The following is a 15,999-nucleotide window of genomic DNA, read 5'->3' as shown; positions in this document are numbered from 1 at the left end:
CCTCCTCTTCTTTTTCATCTTCACAGGAGTAGCTTGGCCATAGCCAGGTATATGCCTTTTGATCTATGCAAGTCATGAGTTGGGGGGGAACCCTATCCAGTTGTACTATTTACTATCTTAGTGCTTGACTGGAGAAGGAATCTGTAGCTGCTTTGGCTTCTTAGCAGCACAGAATAAAGGCGAAGGCAACTTTTGGTGCTTCAAAGGGAGCTGGGGATGCTGGGGGAAGCTATGAACTAAGGAGCGCAGCCGAACACTCCATTTGCAGTATCGGAAGTTGCCTCCATTTATCCAATGTCACAGTTTCTCTGATAATGCCTTGTATAAGAGCAGAGAAACATATCAGGAGAGAGGAGAAATGGGAAAGAGCAGCACCCCTTTCCCATGTGCTTCAAACAGACTTCATGTTACCAGCCCAAATAGTTCTTAATGTATGCCCTGTAATAAATAACACCCCTGTCTCAGCTATAAAGTGTCTGTCTTCAACTGGGATGCTTAAAAATTCATGGCATTCTGGCAGCCAGATAAAGGAGGCTGCTTCTCATTTTTTCTCCTTCTATTGCTCTGCTGTTGATCCCCCTGAAATAGTAATTTGCTGAGCAGGGGGAGAAAACAAGTCATTAAAGTTAGCGACAATGTGTTGAAAAGATCAGCAACAGCAGCTGCCTAAAACACCACCTGGCAAGAGACTTCCATGGTGGCATTAACAGCCTGGCACTAGTGAACTCCCAGGTGTGTATGTTTGTGTGTGTGTGTGAGAGAGAGCCCACCTCCCAAATTACAGCACCCCAGTAGGTAGCTTTTAAAAATATGTTCCTTGTAGGAAGACTTTCAAACTCTGCTGTCTTCAGATGTCAAAGGGCTCATTGAGACGAAGAATAGAAATGTGGCTTAGGAGTAGGGCTGGGCAATATAACCATATATCGTCTAAAACCAGTTTGAAGTCCATATTCACGATACTGGTTTCATAATTTTTGACCTGCAATATATTGCAAACAGCATTCAAAATTCGCCAGGTGCATTTTGCCCTTAGATAATCGGCCACTTGCAACCAAGTAAAGATGCCCAGACACTAGGACAGAGCCTGATGTCTCCACCATCTGGAGATGCATGCCTGGGCATCCTTGGATCTTGCCTGTTTTCACACACTAGCAACACATATTGTACAATTCTATCTGTGATATATTATCTGCACAATCAGAACAAATTTCAGGAACCCAAAAGTTGGAAAATACGGCTTGCGAGCCGTCTGGCCCCCCAATGGCAACTAGGCATTTCGTTTTGGCTACTATAATGCTGGTTTAAGAAGCCATTTGACACCTAGTTTATATATCTGAGTTTCTCACATGGTGTGTGTGTGTGTGTGTGTGTGTGTGTGTGTGTGTGTGCGCTATGCAAAAATTACAATGTGGGGAAAACCATGAAGCCAGCCAATGCCTCTAGAATGCCTGATTTCAGACATTGTGATATACCAGTACATTGCAACATTGCAGTGTCTAGCTGGTGATATAACATAATGTTGAAAACTATATATCACCCAGCCCAACTCACTGCCTTATATAGTCAGCCCCTGAAGCACATTGCCTGGAAGTTGATTTCCAAGGCTTCAGACAGGTTTTCCCCCAGCTCAGGGACTGAGCATGGAATCTTCTGCATGTGCTGTCTCACAGAGCTAGGGCCCTTCCCTTGCCTCCAGGCTTTTCCAATCGAAGGGATCTAGATAGGAATGAAATTTGCACCCCATAGCTGGAGCATGTGTGCTTTTGGTAGACTGACAATTGGGCTGTACCAAATGCTGTAATGTGTCTGCTTAAGAAGATCCTGCCATTAACATATCACAGCTTTTGTGCTAATCGAGAAAAGTGTGGCAGTTAAGAATGAAGGTCATTTGTCCCATAGAAAACTGGCTGCACATCAAGTATTGCAACAAAATCCTTGTTATTCGAAAGTCTGCTTTGTATATGGCTGGCGGTTTTCAGTAAAGCTGCTGCCCAGCAGGTTTCATAGCGCTTTGGGCATCCAGTAATCGTAATCGGCAGGTGCTCTAAACTAAGATTTCAAAACTTAGCATGCCACAGAAATGTGTTATTCTTTGGTCTTGTAAATATATTGCCCCCATGGTCTCATGCCTTTCCATCTCTCTAATCTGCATCTTAACATCATTTGCTTCCAAGCTGAAGGAAATAAACCAGTTTTGTGTGATGGGCTAACCCTCTGGAAAAGTGAACTGGCATTACTTTAAAAAAAAAACAACCAGCCATGAGATTATGCTTTGAATTATTGTTACTGTTCTGCCAGCTCTTGAATGCTAAGATGCTTAGATTTCAATACGGTGTATATAAGAGAATATTTGAACGCAGACCAATTTATGGTGATAGTCATGGCGAGGGGAGTTAGGAGAAGGGAGGGGGTTAGGAAAAGTTCACGCAAAATACAGCCTTAGGGTTCAACATGTGCACATTTGCTAGGCAACACACCTGCATTAGGCTTTGATCCATGGTTGTTGGACGGGCAGTAATCAAAGTGAAGCCCTGCGCTATCTCAGCCTAGAGAACTGGCTCACAACCCTCATTTGAGCTCAGCTGAGCCAAGGCAGGGACTGTGCCAAGGGGGTGACACAGAACTAGATGAGTTGAGGGTGGTATGCAGTGGAACACATATGCAAACACACACCTATAGTCACTGCTACAGGTGCATTTTTTTGGTATGCATGAGAAGTAGTTGGAGATGGACAGCTGCTGCCAAGTGCTTTTAATAGGAGTTTTCCTATAAGCATGCTACTTCAGGAAGAAGATTTAATAATGGCATGTACTCAACAGCTCTCTGTCTGGGGAAAGCTAGTATGTTGAGGACAGCAGAATTATATTTGGTGTTGTATTATGAAAGAGTTTAGGCTTGAGATTTCTGTGCCCATGTCTGGTTATGTTCAGCAGCTCGAGTTTATTATAGAACCAGCTAGAGGCCCAACAAGACATTATCCTTGGGATGCAGTGAGATGGTAAAGCTGATGGAACAAAACAAAACAAAAGTTCAAAGTTCAAAACTGGGATAAATGAATATCATCCAAGAAGAGAGCAGGTCAGCATAATTCAGAAGTGCCAGGAGAAAGCGCAGGAGCTTACTAACTGGCTGAGCATCAAAACTGAGATTCATCCCTGTGACTTAACTTAAGTTTAATATACTCATAGTTCAAGACACCCAGATTGCTGGAAACATCTGGAAAAAATGGCACCCATTTTGAAAACAAGCCTTAAGTGGTGGTTGTTTCCACATTTGGGAGCAAACTAAAACTTGGTAAAGGCCTAGCCAGACACTATTATTATTCCTAAAAGCCTGGAAATTGGGCAATTGTACATCTTGCCTTTAGAATGACACCATAATGTGTACCAAAGTGGGGAGTGTTGGCTAGTATCTGTAGATGCAGCAATGGACTAATTGCTAATCCACTTCTTAGTAGTCTATCTGCTTGTGCCAACATTTATAAAATGAAAATGTTAATAATGTTTCTAATGGGGATAAATGAATAAAATGTGGCCTATGCTTTTTTTTTTTTTTTTTTAAAAAAAAGAGTAGTTGATGTAAAAATAATAAACATTCAGAAATTGGTCAGGACTAGTTTGGTTTCCATCCTTTTTAGTAGATACTTATGTAGCCAAAATGGTACCAGAAGGATCAAAGGAACCAGAGGGTTTGCAGAAGTGCAAAAAATTAAGGGGTGGGTGGGAAGAGATATAAAACAGATCAATTAGTACTGAGCATGCTTGGTGGGTACAGACAGACTGTTGAGAGAGGGGGAAAAACCCCAAAACTGGAGAAATTGAGTTTTTCCCAGCTGTGAATTACAAATACCCACAACGTTTTGCAGCATTGATTGTGCTGCTGCTGTCATTCTAGATGCTGAATGAGAGAAGAACATGAAACAGGTCCCAAAATTAAATGCATTCCCCCCGTTAAGTGTGGCATTCTCAACGAGCAAATTTTCATGTTGCACAGATCTCTGATCCCATACCCCCACCCCCACCCTCCAACTGGGGAGAGACTTTTTGAAAAGTGCTGGGAAGCATTGGGTTGTGTAGTAAGGAAGCAAATAATAATAATAATCAACTATCTTAAGCAAGCCCTCTTCTGAAATTACAGCTCTGAGGTTCCACTGAACATATTGTGTTGTTTCCCTCTAGTGTCTGATTCAAGCAACTGCATAATTTAGTTTGAATTTGGATCAACCAAAAAAGAAAAAGAAAAAAAATCTAGACCTATTACTAAAACAAACCAAAAGGGACAAATTTAAGGTGACTATTACAGTTCATCCAAGGTACGTCTGCATCTGTACTGTTAGTTCAACCCACACAGCAATCGGTTCTTCACTATGGAGTCCCATACTATGTATGTTTAACTGGAAGAAAATCCCACTGTACTTGGTGAACCTTATTAACAAGAAAGTTTTGATAGGATTGCAACCCTAGGTGCTGGAGAAGTTTATAGAATTAGGTGGCTGAATACCACTCTGCAGTAAACAATGCAACCTGTGATGAACACATGTGTTTGGCAACACTCTCCTAGCCTTGCAGGAGCATCAATAATAGATATCTCTGCTGCTGGCTGTCTCCAGACAGGTCGTTTTGTCATGAGCTCTGTATGCTCTCTAGGAAAAAAGAGCCACCATAGAATTCTGAGAACGAAGAGCAGGGTGAATAAAATGAAGGTGAATTTTTTCAAAGATGGGCACAGGTACTGTCCACTCAGGATGCAGGAGTACAATCATCACTCACCCCCCACCCCCGAATGCTGCTATTCAAGAAACTGAAAGGCTCTTCTGTAGCATAATCATTGCTACAAACACTGCAAGTTCTGCAGAGACTTCCCATCTGGTATCTGTACGAACCACACTTTTGTTCACAAAATCAGTTTGGCCATGTTGGTCCATTACAAAAAAAAAATGGTGTGGGGGGAATCTTATTAGGATGAGCCACTGTTATGTATTACTATTATCATATCCCACTTTTTTGCCTAATAACTGACCTCCAAGCTGGCTGACCATATGAAAATTAATATATAATAAATGTTATTCTTTTTTTAAAATGATGTATATCTTTAAGTAATACTTTCATAAACCAGTGGTGGTTTATATGAAGGCTTAGCAGAGAGGGGAGAAGGATGGGAAATGTCCACTCCCACGCTTTTCCGCACTGTTTTCCATTACGGTGTGGAAAAGATAAAGTATAGAATGCAGTACGTTTAGAAATTATGGGGAAAACCATGGAGGGATGGAGGGGAAGTTGAATGTGAAATGAATGTGTATTTGGAATAATAAAAATAAAAATTGATTATATGTATGCTGCCCATCTGACTGGGTTTCCCCAACCACTCTGAGTGGCTCCCAACAGAATATTAAAAACTTCCCTAAACAGAGCTGCCTTCAGATGTCTTCTATAGGTTGTATAGTTACTTATCTCCTTGCCATCTTATGGGAGGGTGTTCCAAAGGGTAGGCGCCTCTACCTGGTTCCTATAACTTCACTTCTCTCAGTGAGGGAACCGCCAGAAGGCCCTCAGTGCTTGATCTCAGTGTCCGGGCTGAGCGACATATGCATTAATTTGTAAACTTTTGAAACTCAGAAACAAAATTATATAAAAAAAGGAAAATGACCACTCCCAAGCCTTAAATCCAAATGGTAAAGTTTCACAGAATCCAATTCACTTCTTGAATAACATGGAAGAGGATGAAAACTTCCTCACAGCTCAAATGCTTATGCATTTTAAGTTGTGAATATTGTTGATCATTGCCATAAAGATACTATTTTACTGACAGCCACTTTTATCAATTGCCTTTCACCCATAGTATATCTTGAAGGAAGGTGGCGCTCCAGTGGCAAGATTTGTTTTCACCCCCTGCTCCCCATCTTTTTTCCATTCCCAATGCTGCTGATAATAATAATAATAATAATAATAATAATAATAATAATAATAATATGTCCTTTGTTCTCCCTCTATCTCTTACCACATAAGTTCTGTAGGAGCCTGGTGATGCACCTTTTCTGACTAGCTCTATGGGGTTTTTTCCCTTCCTCCTGCTGCTATTTCAACAAGTGCTGTGCCAAAAATTTCTCCTGTGTTCCCCTCCTCAAAACATTAATGCATTGATGAATGAGAAAAGAAATTGCATTTGAACATTATCACGGGGGGGGGGGGAGGAAATCAATTAATTTATCCTTAGTGGGATGTACCGTATTTTTCGCCCCATAGGACGCACCGCCCCATAGGACGCGGGGGGGGGGGATAAAGGAAAAAAAATTATTTCCCCCCCCAGATGCAGGGCTGGCCTGATCTTCCCCCGACCCCAGCCCCCAGAACAGGCTGCTGCCTGCAAGCCTGGCGGGACCTCCTGCAGGGCGCGCGAGGCTTGCCGACATCTGCCCAAAGCACGGGGCGGGCTTCGCAGCTCGCCCCGTGCTTCGGGCTGCAGGCTGCAGGGACCTCCCGCCGGGTGCGCGAGGCTTGCGGATAGCTTCCAGAAGCCTGAAGAGTGAGAGGGGTCGGTGCGCACCAACGCCTCTCGCTCTCCTGGCTTCAGCGAAAGCCTGTATTCGCCCCAGAGCACGCACACACATTTCCCCTTCATTTTTGGAGGGGAAAAAGTGCGTCCTATAGGGCGAAAAATACGGTAGGTTTTATTTTTTATTTGTATGTGATTACCTTATTTTTTAGGCAATGGCGGCAGGTTATGGGTTCCCTTTCTTTCGTGCTCAAATCATCTGTACTCTGCAGCCTTCTGAGTGCCCACATACTTCATTTAAAGCCCAGGGGAAGACCTCATGAGGTAATTCTCCCCATGGGGTTTTTCAGATCAGGCAAACAGGAGGTTACAGAGTGCTAGAGAAAACTTGACGGGGAGGGAATACACCATGCTTGGTCACCTCAAAACCCCAAAGTGATCAAAATTCTAACGAAATTCTCAAGCATCCTAAGAACGAGGCAGAAATAGTGAAGCCTCTTTGGGCAGAGTAAAAAAAAAAAAAAAAACTTTTGTAAAACAGTTCTTTGCTAATTTCAGAATCTCAGCACCTGAAGGCATAGCAGATGTTAGGTGGCAATCTTAAACTTGATTTGTTTTTAGGGAGTCTGAGCTAGTGCAAGTTTTTGGCAAACTGCCCTCTAGCAGTATACCATCAGAGGGTCTTGGGGTATCTTATGTCATTGTGCCAAGCTCCTCCCCACCCCCACCCCTTTTAAAATATTGCTTCCATACCAAGCTATCATGTGTACAGGATAACAAATGAAGAGGCAGGGAACAGCTGCGAAGGCAAATAGTCAGGTGTTGGAGTTGCTGCCAAGAAGATAATATGGAGCACCACTCTCCAAATTAGAGCTATCGGTTCTTAAACTGAGAAGATGTTCAAGCCCCCTCTTGACTTTCACTTGTTTCTATCACATCTGAAAAACATGCTTTTTTAAAATGCAGATTTTCTGTTTTTAAAAGATAGTGAGAATTCCGAATATTGAAAGTAATATTCAGGCTGTGGGAAAGAAACACATTTTATTGCTAAGAACACCACAACGGTTGTGATTCTACACTGCCCCTGAGAGACGCCTCCATCTGCCTGATTTCCTCTGTTGTGCATAGACATCTCTTTTTAGAGGGTTAGCACAAGTTCCAGGACATATTTTTTCCCGATGAGCTTCAATTGGCTTTGTTTATTGACATGCTTTGTGGTTGGCTTGTCTCTCTGCCTTTTGTCTGCTACCTTACGCTTTAGAATGAAGCTGATGTAAAAAGCACTTCAGATAATCATCCATTGGGATGTTGTATACATAGGAATGAGATTAGAACCTGGGTGACCAGCACAGGCACCCTTCCTGAAATTAATTTTGCAAAAGATAAAGAGGACAACACCATCAGTTTACATATTAGAATCAAAAAGGAAGTGGGGGGGGCAATTAGTGTTTAATTGTTATAACTGAATGTAGCAACCCTTAAAACTGTGTTTCAGCTAAGAATATGTGTCACAAACATACATGGTGACGCACCTCGTATCCTGTTGTTTCACACCAATTTGGCATATAGTGATGGCAAGAAGGATGAGGAACACTCAGCCTAATTTCACATAACAACTGACCTAATTTTATGCAGTTGGGAGAAGCCCTGGACTAAAGTGATTGAGGGCGGGGGCTCTCTCTCTAAGCGATCAGTTCAGACAAATTGGGTGGGGGTAACTGAAACGAATGTAGAGATGGAGGAAGAGAGGGGGGGAAGTACAGAGATGCACTGGATGGCACACAAAGAGAGTGTGAATCCCTCTGCTTCAGACACCCACCCTGTCAGGTTACCTGGCCTTCAGCTGAAAGAAGGAAATGCATCTCCTATCCTAATGCTTTTACAGCTCTTCAAAGGTAAATTTTCAAAGGCAAAAAGTAGGGTTGGTTGGTGCCGTTTTGCATTGCACCTACAAAATATATCCCCCTATTTATTGTCCAGCGATTTGGCACATTGCTAGAAGTGAGTGAACCCAGAATCGAGAAAAAAGGCAAGTACACCTTGTGTCACATGCTGACATCTGGGAATCCAGACATGCAGGTTACACTCGATCTGTGTGCAAATGGCCTCTCAAAATTCTCTACCCTTTTGGAGAAATTCCTTTTGTGAGCAGGGGAATTGGAAGGATGTTGGGGTAGGAGAAATTCTCCAATAGCTTCTTGGGTGAGTGGAGACCACCATTACCCATTAGTATCAATAGTACAACTTTCTTTATTTTTCTCCACTGCAACTGGCACCTGTCTTGGCAGCATTGCCGCCGCCACCATTTTGCATCTTCCACAGTTTCTCCAGATCTAATGTTGTTCCAGGTCACATGCTGGCTGGGCCTGACAGGAGTTGTAGCCCAAAACAGCTGGAGGACACCAGGTTGATGAATGCTGATTTAGGTATTCTCCGTTTACTGTCTTGGAATTGCTGTGTGTTAAAATTTTACTGTCCTCTTCCCTGAAATCACTAAGGTTAAGGATGGGTTGTTATAAATATTTTAAACAAAACAGAGGAACTATGTTTTGCTATAACTTCTTTATTGTCTTGGAATGGCAATACTGGTTTTCCCAAGAAGTCTAGGCTAACATTGATTGGGAACAGCTTTGTATAAATCTGCCAAACTGATTATGAGTGTTTGAGGAGTATATTTCACACTATACTGTCAAAAGTACTCTTCATTGTGCTAGTGTCCAGTAAGCTTTCAGGTGTTTTGGTGCATTCAGAACTGGGCACCTGTTTTGTAGGTGAGCCAGCAACATGATCCTGCAGAGACAAGATGCAAAATATTTCTGACAGGCCAATTAAATCCCCTATTTCCCTTGTTCAATAATGTCTGGCAGTGAAAGTAGATCTCTTAATAAAAGACAGTGCTGGCTGTTCTAACGCTGGCTGGGAACCAAAGTAAGCCCATCTGTCAAATGTATTACGCTTTGCATCTATACCCTTTCAGAAACTTGGTAGATCTGTCTTCTGCTAACACAATTTCTCCATTTTTCACTCTGCTTCCAAACCAGTGTGGGCCACTCTACTTGGTTGTCTTTGTTCTGATTTCCCTAGATCAATCATGCATCAATTAATGTGGCCTTTGGCTAAGTAACACCTCTGAGCCTCAGATCTCCATTTCTGAAGTGGTAAAAAAGAGTTACTTGCTTCATTGTAAGGGCCCCTTCAGATTTTTTTTTATATTGAGCGTTCATCATTACATGTGATCATGATGTTACTGGGGCAGTTATATGCTATCACACTTTCAATATCATTTGCACCTGCAGAAGTTTCTGGGCAGCTAAATTGTTTATTTTGCAATAGGTATATATGTTCAGTAGTTTCCAGCTAATATCCTGTAATTTGTCAACAGTACAAATGCTCTGCTTTTGTTTATGCCATGGTTCAAAAACGCTCCTTCCAGATGGCAATAATGTGGTTACTTTGGGGACGTATTGCAGAACAACTAAGAAATAAATGTGTCTATGGTCCTGTGTAAATCCATCTCTGATGCACTATTATTGCATCAAAGACTTGTTTTAACTCATGTTTGGTCATATTGTATGAGGGTCTCCTGTACACCGCTTGGAATGATTAAGTGGTATAACCACAGATTGTTGGAATACATAAATAAATAGAAATGATGCAGAGTCCACATGCAGAAAAACACCAGTCTGAAGGGACCCTAAGATTGTTACTGGTGTGACTGAGATAGGGAACAGCTACCAGCTCCAAATTCCCACGATTATGCTAAAATGCCAGTAACAACAACAACAATGAAGGAGATTCCTACCAAACATTTTTTTTTTTTTAAAAAAAACCCTTTCTGACAGTAAGAGCTGTTCAGCAGTGGAACAGACTCCCATGAGAGGTGGTGGACTCTCCTTCCTTGGAGGTTTTTAAGCAGAGATTGGATGGCCACCTGTCAGGGATTATTTAGCAGTGATTCTTGCATTTCAGGGGGTTGGACTAGATGGCCCTTGGGGTCCCTCCCAACCCTAAGATTCTATGATTCTAAATGCTTCCGGGTGCAAGGGTCTTGCTAGCGGGTGTGCTTTTACTTGAGCGAAAATAAGTGGGCAGCTGAAATAAGTGAGCCTCATTATTTAAGGTGAAAGGAAAGGATGCTCTGGTGCAATTAAGGCTGGATGAGGCAAAAGGCTGACAGCCATGGGAACAATGTGAGGTATTAATCATGTGCTAAAACAGTAATTGCCATATCCTGTTCCCTTTGCATGGTCTTGCCACCCCCGTGCAACAGAAGGAAAATAATAATTATAAAAGAAACAGCCATTTGTCTTCAGGAAGATCTAGGTATCTGGTTCTTACTACATTCACAGCAGCAAACACAAAGTGGCTTGTGGAAGAGCTGGGCTCAAGGTCCTTTCTGGGAGCCTCCTATATGATGATAGCCTAGCTGCAGGGATATAGCCAATCTTAGCCCATCCTTTAAATTAAGGTGTGCAATCATGTGCAGAAGTCATATAGCAAGGGGCATTCACATCAGCTGCATTTTAATAACTCCATTTAAAACACAAAATGAAACTTACATAGGACAAAGAAAGGGCCATACAGAGAGGTGTGTGTGTTTATGTATGCATATACAAAGTTTTGTTTATTGTTTCTAGTCATGTCCTAAATAGCAATGGGGTGGGTTAATTCCTCCGGAGTTTGATTTGGAATCAGTTCAGTAATTACAAAGACTCCTTTCAGAAAACAACCTTTCCTGTTCTTAAAGCGTGCCCAGCAAATGAGGTTGCCACCTGCACAAATTAGGAACAGCTCCTAATTCCAGTCGTTTGTGAAGTTGGTTTGAGAAATAGCCCCCCAAATAGTTGTATCTTAGGACAAACTACAGGATACATAAGAGTTTTTGGATAAAGTTGTGTGAACAAAGAATAAAAACCCAGGGCTAAGTGCACTGTAGACAGGAGTGTGGACACAACATGAGTTTGCAGAATGCACTATGCCTGCAACAGATGCGTCAACTGTATGTGCAACAAATGAGAAACACATGCACATTTATTAATTTTAAAAAGCCAGCTTCCTTGGAAAGGTGCTACACAGTCATGCATCCTGGACAGGAATGCCACACAGTACAGTGGTACCTCAGGTTAAGTACTTAATTCGTTCCGGAGGTCCGTACTTAACCTGAAACTGTTCTTAACCTGAAGCACCACTTTAGCTAATGGGGCCTCCTGCTGCTGCTGCGCCGCCAGAGCAGGATTTCTGTTCTCATCCTGAAGCAAAGTTCTTAACCTGAAGCACTATTTCTGGGTTAGCGGAGTCTGTAACCTGAAGCATCTGTAGCCTGAAACATCTGTAACCCGAGGTACCACTGTACATCCTTTCATCTTTATTGGTGCCTCTCTGCTTCCACCCGCTGGGATCCACGATTCTTTCTACTTTCATTTTAGGACTGGACCAATTTGCTGTGTCTGACTTAAAAGAAGGAATAAGTGCTTTTCAGTAGCTCAGCTGGCACTAGCTATTTACTTTGGGTCATGCAAAAAGCTCCCTTTTTGCCCATTGCAATCCAGCCTTCTTGTTTAGGGCTTTGTCTGTTGCATCAGTTAAAACATGACCTCACAGATATAAACAACACCTTTTTATCTGTCCCTATTTTTCCAGGCCTAAGCAATCGCTTGCCGTACTTCGTAAATTATTTCTTCGACACATACCTGTTGATCAATGAAGATACGCCAGTGGGTAAGTGCATTGAGCTTTTATGTCTAATGAGTTAAATGGCATGGTTCACATCAAATTATCTTTGGCAGGGGGGGGGGTAGAGGATGAAGAAAGTCAAGAACGGCGACTCAGCATGTTGATGTTAAAGGAGCTGCCTATAAAAGGCAAATAGATTCCCCCTCTAGAGCGTTAAAATGTTCACTGTCTTTGGTTGCTTTCAGAAGGCTGATAAAGATTCTGTTGATGAGGCTGTTGGTTTCAGTCTGATTAAAGGGAAATTAAACTGGATGCACTGTGAACAGGCCTATGACAATCTCTGAAGAAGAATCCCAAACGCTAGCGTGGATTTACTTACCCTGTTTCCCCGAAAATAAGATAGTGCCTTATATTAATTTTTACTCCCAAAGATGCGCTAGGTCTTATTTTCAGGGGATGCCTTATTTTTCCATGAAGAAGAATATGGTACACATTTATTGTCTAATTGTGAGTCAGCCAGACTCTGTCAGGGCAGAGCACACAGCAGGCAGCTCTCTGATTTAAAGAGACCTCACACTGCGCTGTGGCCAATCCGTGCGCGGCGTCACCCGCTGCTACGGTCCAGAGGAGTCAGATGCCTTATGGTAGCTTTGGGGGCCTTATATTCTGGGGAGGCCTTATGTTCGGGGGAGGCCTTATTATTGGGGAGGTCTTAATTTCAGGGGATGCCTTATATTACAGCGAGAGGCAAAACTGGAAGTAGGTCTTATTTTCGGGGGATGTCTTACTTTCGGGGAAAGACGGTAGTTCTGTTCCATGATCCTAGACTTCCATATTTTGCTAACTGTTTTGTTGTTGCAGTTTTATATGCCCTCCGCCATTCACTTTTAAAAATTTATTTTTGTGTATGGTGAAGCATTTCCTCTTCTTATCTATTCCGTCTGCAATGCAATATATTGTTGTATCCGGCAGTAGAGAACACCAGAGTTGAAATTAATTATTCTGACAGTACCTTACTACTGTGTTTCTTGGTTCAGTCTAATAAGTTTCTTTAAAATAAAATGTATGAGTTGGGATAGCTCAGTCAGTAGAGCATGAGACTCTTAATCTTAGGGCCGAGGGTTCAAGCCCCACATTGGGAGAAAGATACCCGCATTGCTGGGAAATTGGACCAGATGACTGTCAGGGTCCTTTCCTACTTTACAATATTATGATTGTATGATGTGTAAATGGCCACCCTGCTCTCGAATCTTCTGCTTCGTGTGGTCAGAACTGGCAACTAAGTAGCTTACACAGTTTTATTTATTTAATTTTAAAAATATATACTGCTGTATCATAAAAATATATCACAGTGGTTTACACCAATAAAGAAACATAAAACGAACAAGAACATCATAAAAAGTTAAAAATAAAACAAGTTAAAAGCAAATTAATAACAAACATCAACAGACCATTGTTGGGAGTGTACTGTTAATTCCCTGCATAGTACTGGCAGAATAGAAAATCTTTTCGCAAGTATTTAAATCTTGGCACAGACGAAGTTGGTCCGCTGAATCTTTTGGCAGGGTGTTCCACCGGACTGGGAAGACGACCCTAAAGGCTTGATTTCTTGTTGTTGTCAAATGACCCTCACCAACTCCTTTACATGTCTATCCAAAAGTTGGTCTTGGTGCTTACCTTAGGGAAACTGGGTAGTGGGATTGCATGCTGAAGTACTCAGAGTTTGAAAACAAAAACCAGGATTGTCTAAATACTCAGCTAAGCTCTACTCACTGTGCAGTTATCAGTTCCCCAAAATTATCCTGAGTGTAAAGATAGGTTTTATGAAATTCGCAAAAACAATGTTGTCATGCCCCAAAATCCTTTTAACGGGCAAGAAATTCCAGGGGTGGAAATGAAGGATGTTGCTGTGAAGGTGTAGTAACATTTTAAAACATGAAATAAAAGAATTTAATTGAACTTTTATTTCATGCCACTTGAAAATAGGGCATATGTGAACGCGTCTTCCACATCCAGATAGATGCCTTGTGAGCCGACTGAGAACAGGGAATGGTTGTGTGTGTGTGTGGTTTTAATTGTGCCCTTGGCAAAATATTTCGGCGTTTGATTGACAGATTTAGCCTTTATTTATTTATTTTGTCAGTGATCAGTTTTAGTAAATGTAAAAATCGATTGGGCCTTTTCTTGGCCTCTTTCCAAGCTCTCAGTCCATTAAACTTGTGCTCTTCAATCAGGGCCTGTGGATGGCTAGTAATGCTGTTCGAATTGATTGTAAGCCCTGTGTGTGCACAAGCACAGTCTGAGCATGATGGGCTGCTCTCCCTGTTCAAGCTAATAGCTGTGATTTTATCAGGGCCCGAATAGCAGAGCCCTCTATTTTCTTGCATGTGCTCCCCCACCCCCCCCACCCCCCATTTGCAGTTCACGCTTGCAACACAACACCATTAATCCATGTATTCTTAGTGAAAGGTAAATTTGATTCTGAATTAAAAACAAGAAAACAAAAAACATGGGATGCGTAAGACATCCTTTAGGGGGGAGGAATAAGGTATTGTACTTTATGGCCACGTTTGCATAGTTTAGCATGAACGTGGGCTCCCAGGGTGTCAGCTAAGCCCCAGGGTTTGGCTTAGGGTGTTGTCTGAACCCCCAGCCTCCTAATTAAGCTCTCTTCTCCTTAACTGAGGGGCCTAACCACCAATTGCCACTGCCATCTTCCCTGCAAGTTCACAGGGCTTGCTTTGGTTTGCTAATTTGATTCCCCATCTACACTAATAATACCAGAAATATTTGGCGCAATCTAGAGGTCGGAGATTTTGTAAATATACGTAGAGAAAGAGGCGCTACTTGAAATTAACAGGAGGGCACAACACAGGGAACCAGCAATTCCAAAGGAAATCCTGTGCACTCAGGCCCCAGTTACATGATTTGATTATTACATTTTAACCATTCTCCAAGCTTCAGAGGATCTGCTTGTGGATAAGTAGTTCTATGCAACAGGGAGAACATCCAAACACACACACACACACAGCTTTCAGAGCTGGCAGGTTTTCGCACATGAGGGCAACTAGCTTTAGAGTAAAAACAACAAGCACAAGCACAAGATGTCCCTGATTGTAGTTTGGAGCCTGTTGTTCTCAGCTAAGAGTTTTATAAATGAGGCTGATTGCATTCAACTAAATACAGAAGCTGCTTATGGCCCTTGTGAATCATTGTACAGTATATAGTCCTAGTGTAGAACTTAGTGCTCCACAAATTGCCTTGCCTTGATACTGTATGCTTAAAATCTTTGCTGGGCTACTGGATAAAGATGGTGGCAGTGATACTTTATTGTGTGTCCCTTTGCAGTCCCAATCAGCTACAATTTAGGCATAATTTTTATTTGGTGTGGGGGGAAGGGAACTCTCTTCATTCCATTAAGCATCATAGCTAAATCTCATTAGCCATGTGAGGCTATATAAGTATGTTTTTTTTGGGGGGGGAGGGGGATGACGACGGGGAACCTGAAGCTAGTTTAGAGTAAGGGCTATGCTTGTCAAGAAACTCTGCCCTCACTTTGAATTTGCTTCATATGCTCTTAATGGTGTTCTTCTTATTAAAATTGGTTGTGAGATGATGTCACTTTTACTAGGGACAAGGGGAAGTTTTCAAACCCAAAATGACTTGGAAGCCAATTAGGGCTCCAAAGAGCAGCAAGGTGGGGGGTGGGGAAGCTTTGGGGAAATTTTCAATTGCACTTGAACAATTTTGCTTTTATTAATGTTTGCTAGAAAACAAACCCCACTAGTGATTTCATTCGCTCCCCCATTTAGCCTGCTGCTGTCTTCTACAACT

At 42.1% G+C, this 15,999-nt stretch overlaps 1 protein-coding gene across 1 annotated transcript in view; it reads left to right on the top strand.

Moving 5' to 3' along the window:
- CDH23 (cadherin related 23) overlaps nt 1-15,999 on the top strand; it is a 383,781-nt gene that overhangs the window by 28,575 nt on the left and 339,207 nt on the right. Inside the window, exon 3 of the mRNA XM_081861783.1 lies at nt 12,133-12,210. Within this exon, the coding sequence (XP_081717909.1) occupies nt 12,133-12,210 (78 nt within the window). The remainder of the gene's footprint in view (nt 1-12,132; nt 12,211-15,999) is intronic.

The sequence above is a fragment of the Podarcis erhardii genome (genome assembly GCF_964252035.2).
Source record: "Podarcis erhardii genome assembly, chromosome: 5".
NCBI lineage: Eukaryota > Metazoa > Chordata > Lepidosauria > Squamata > Lacertidae > Podarcis > Podarcis erhardii.
The sequence above is the reverse complement of the archived record's forward strand: the minus strand, read 5'-3'. Positions and strand labels throughout refer to the sequence as shown.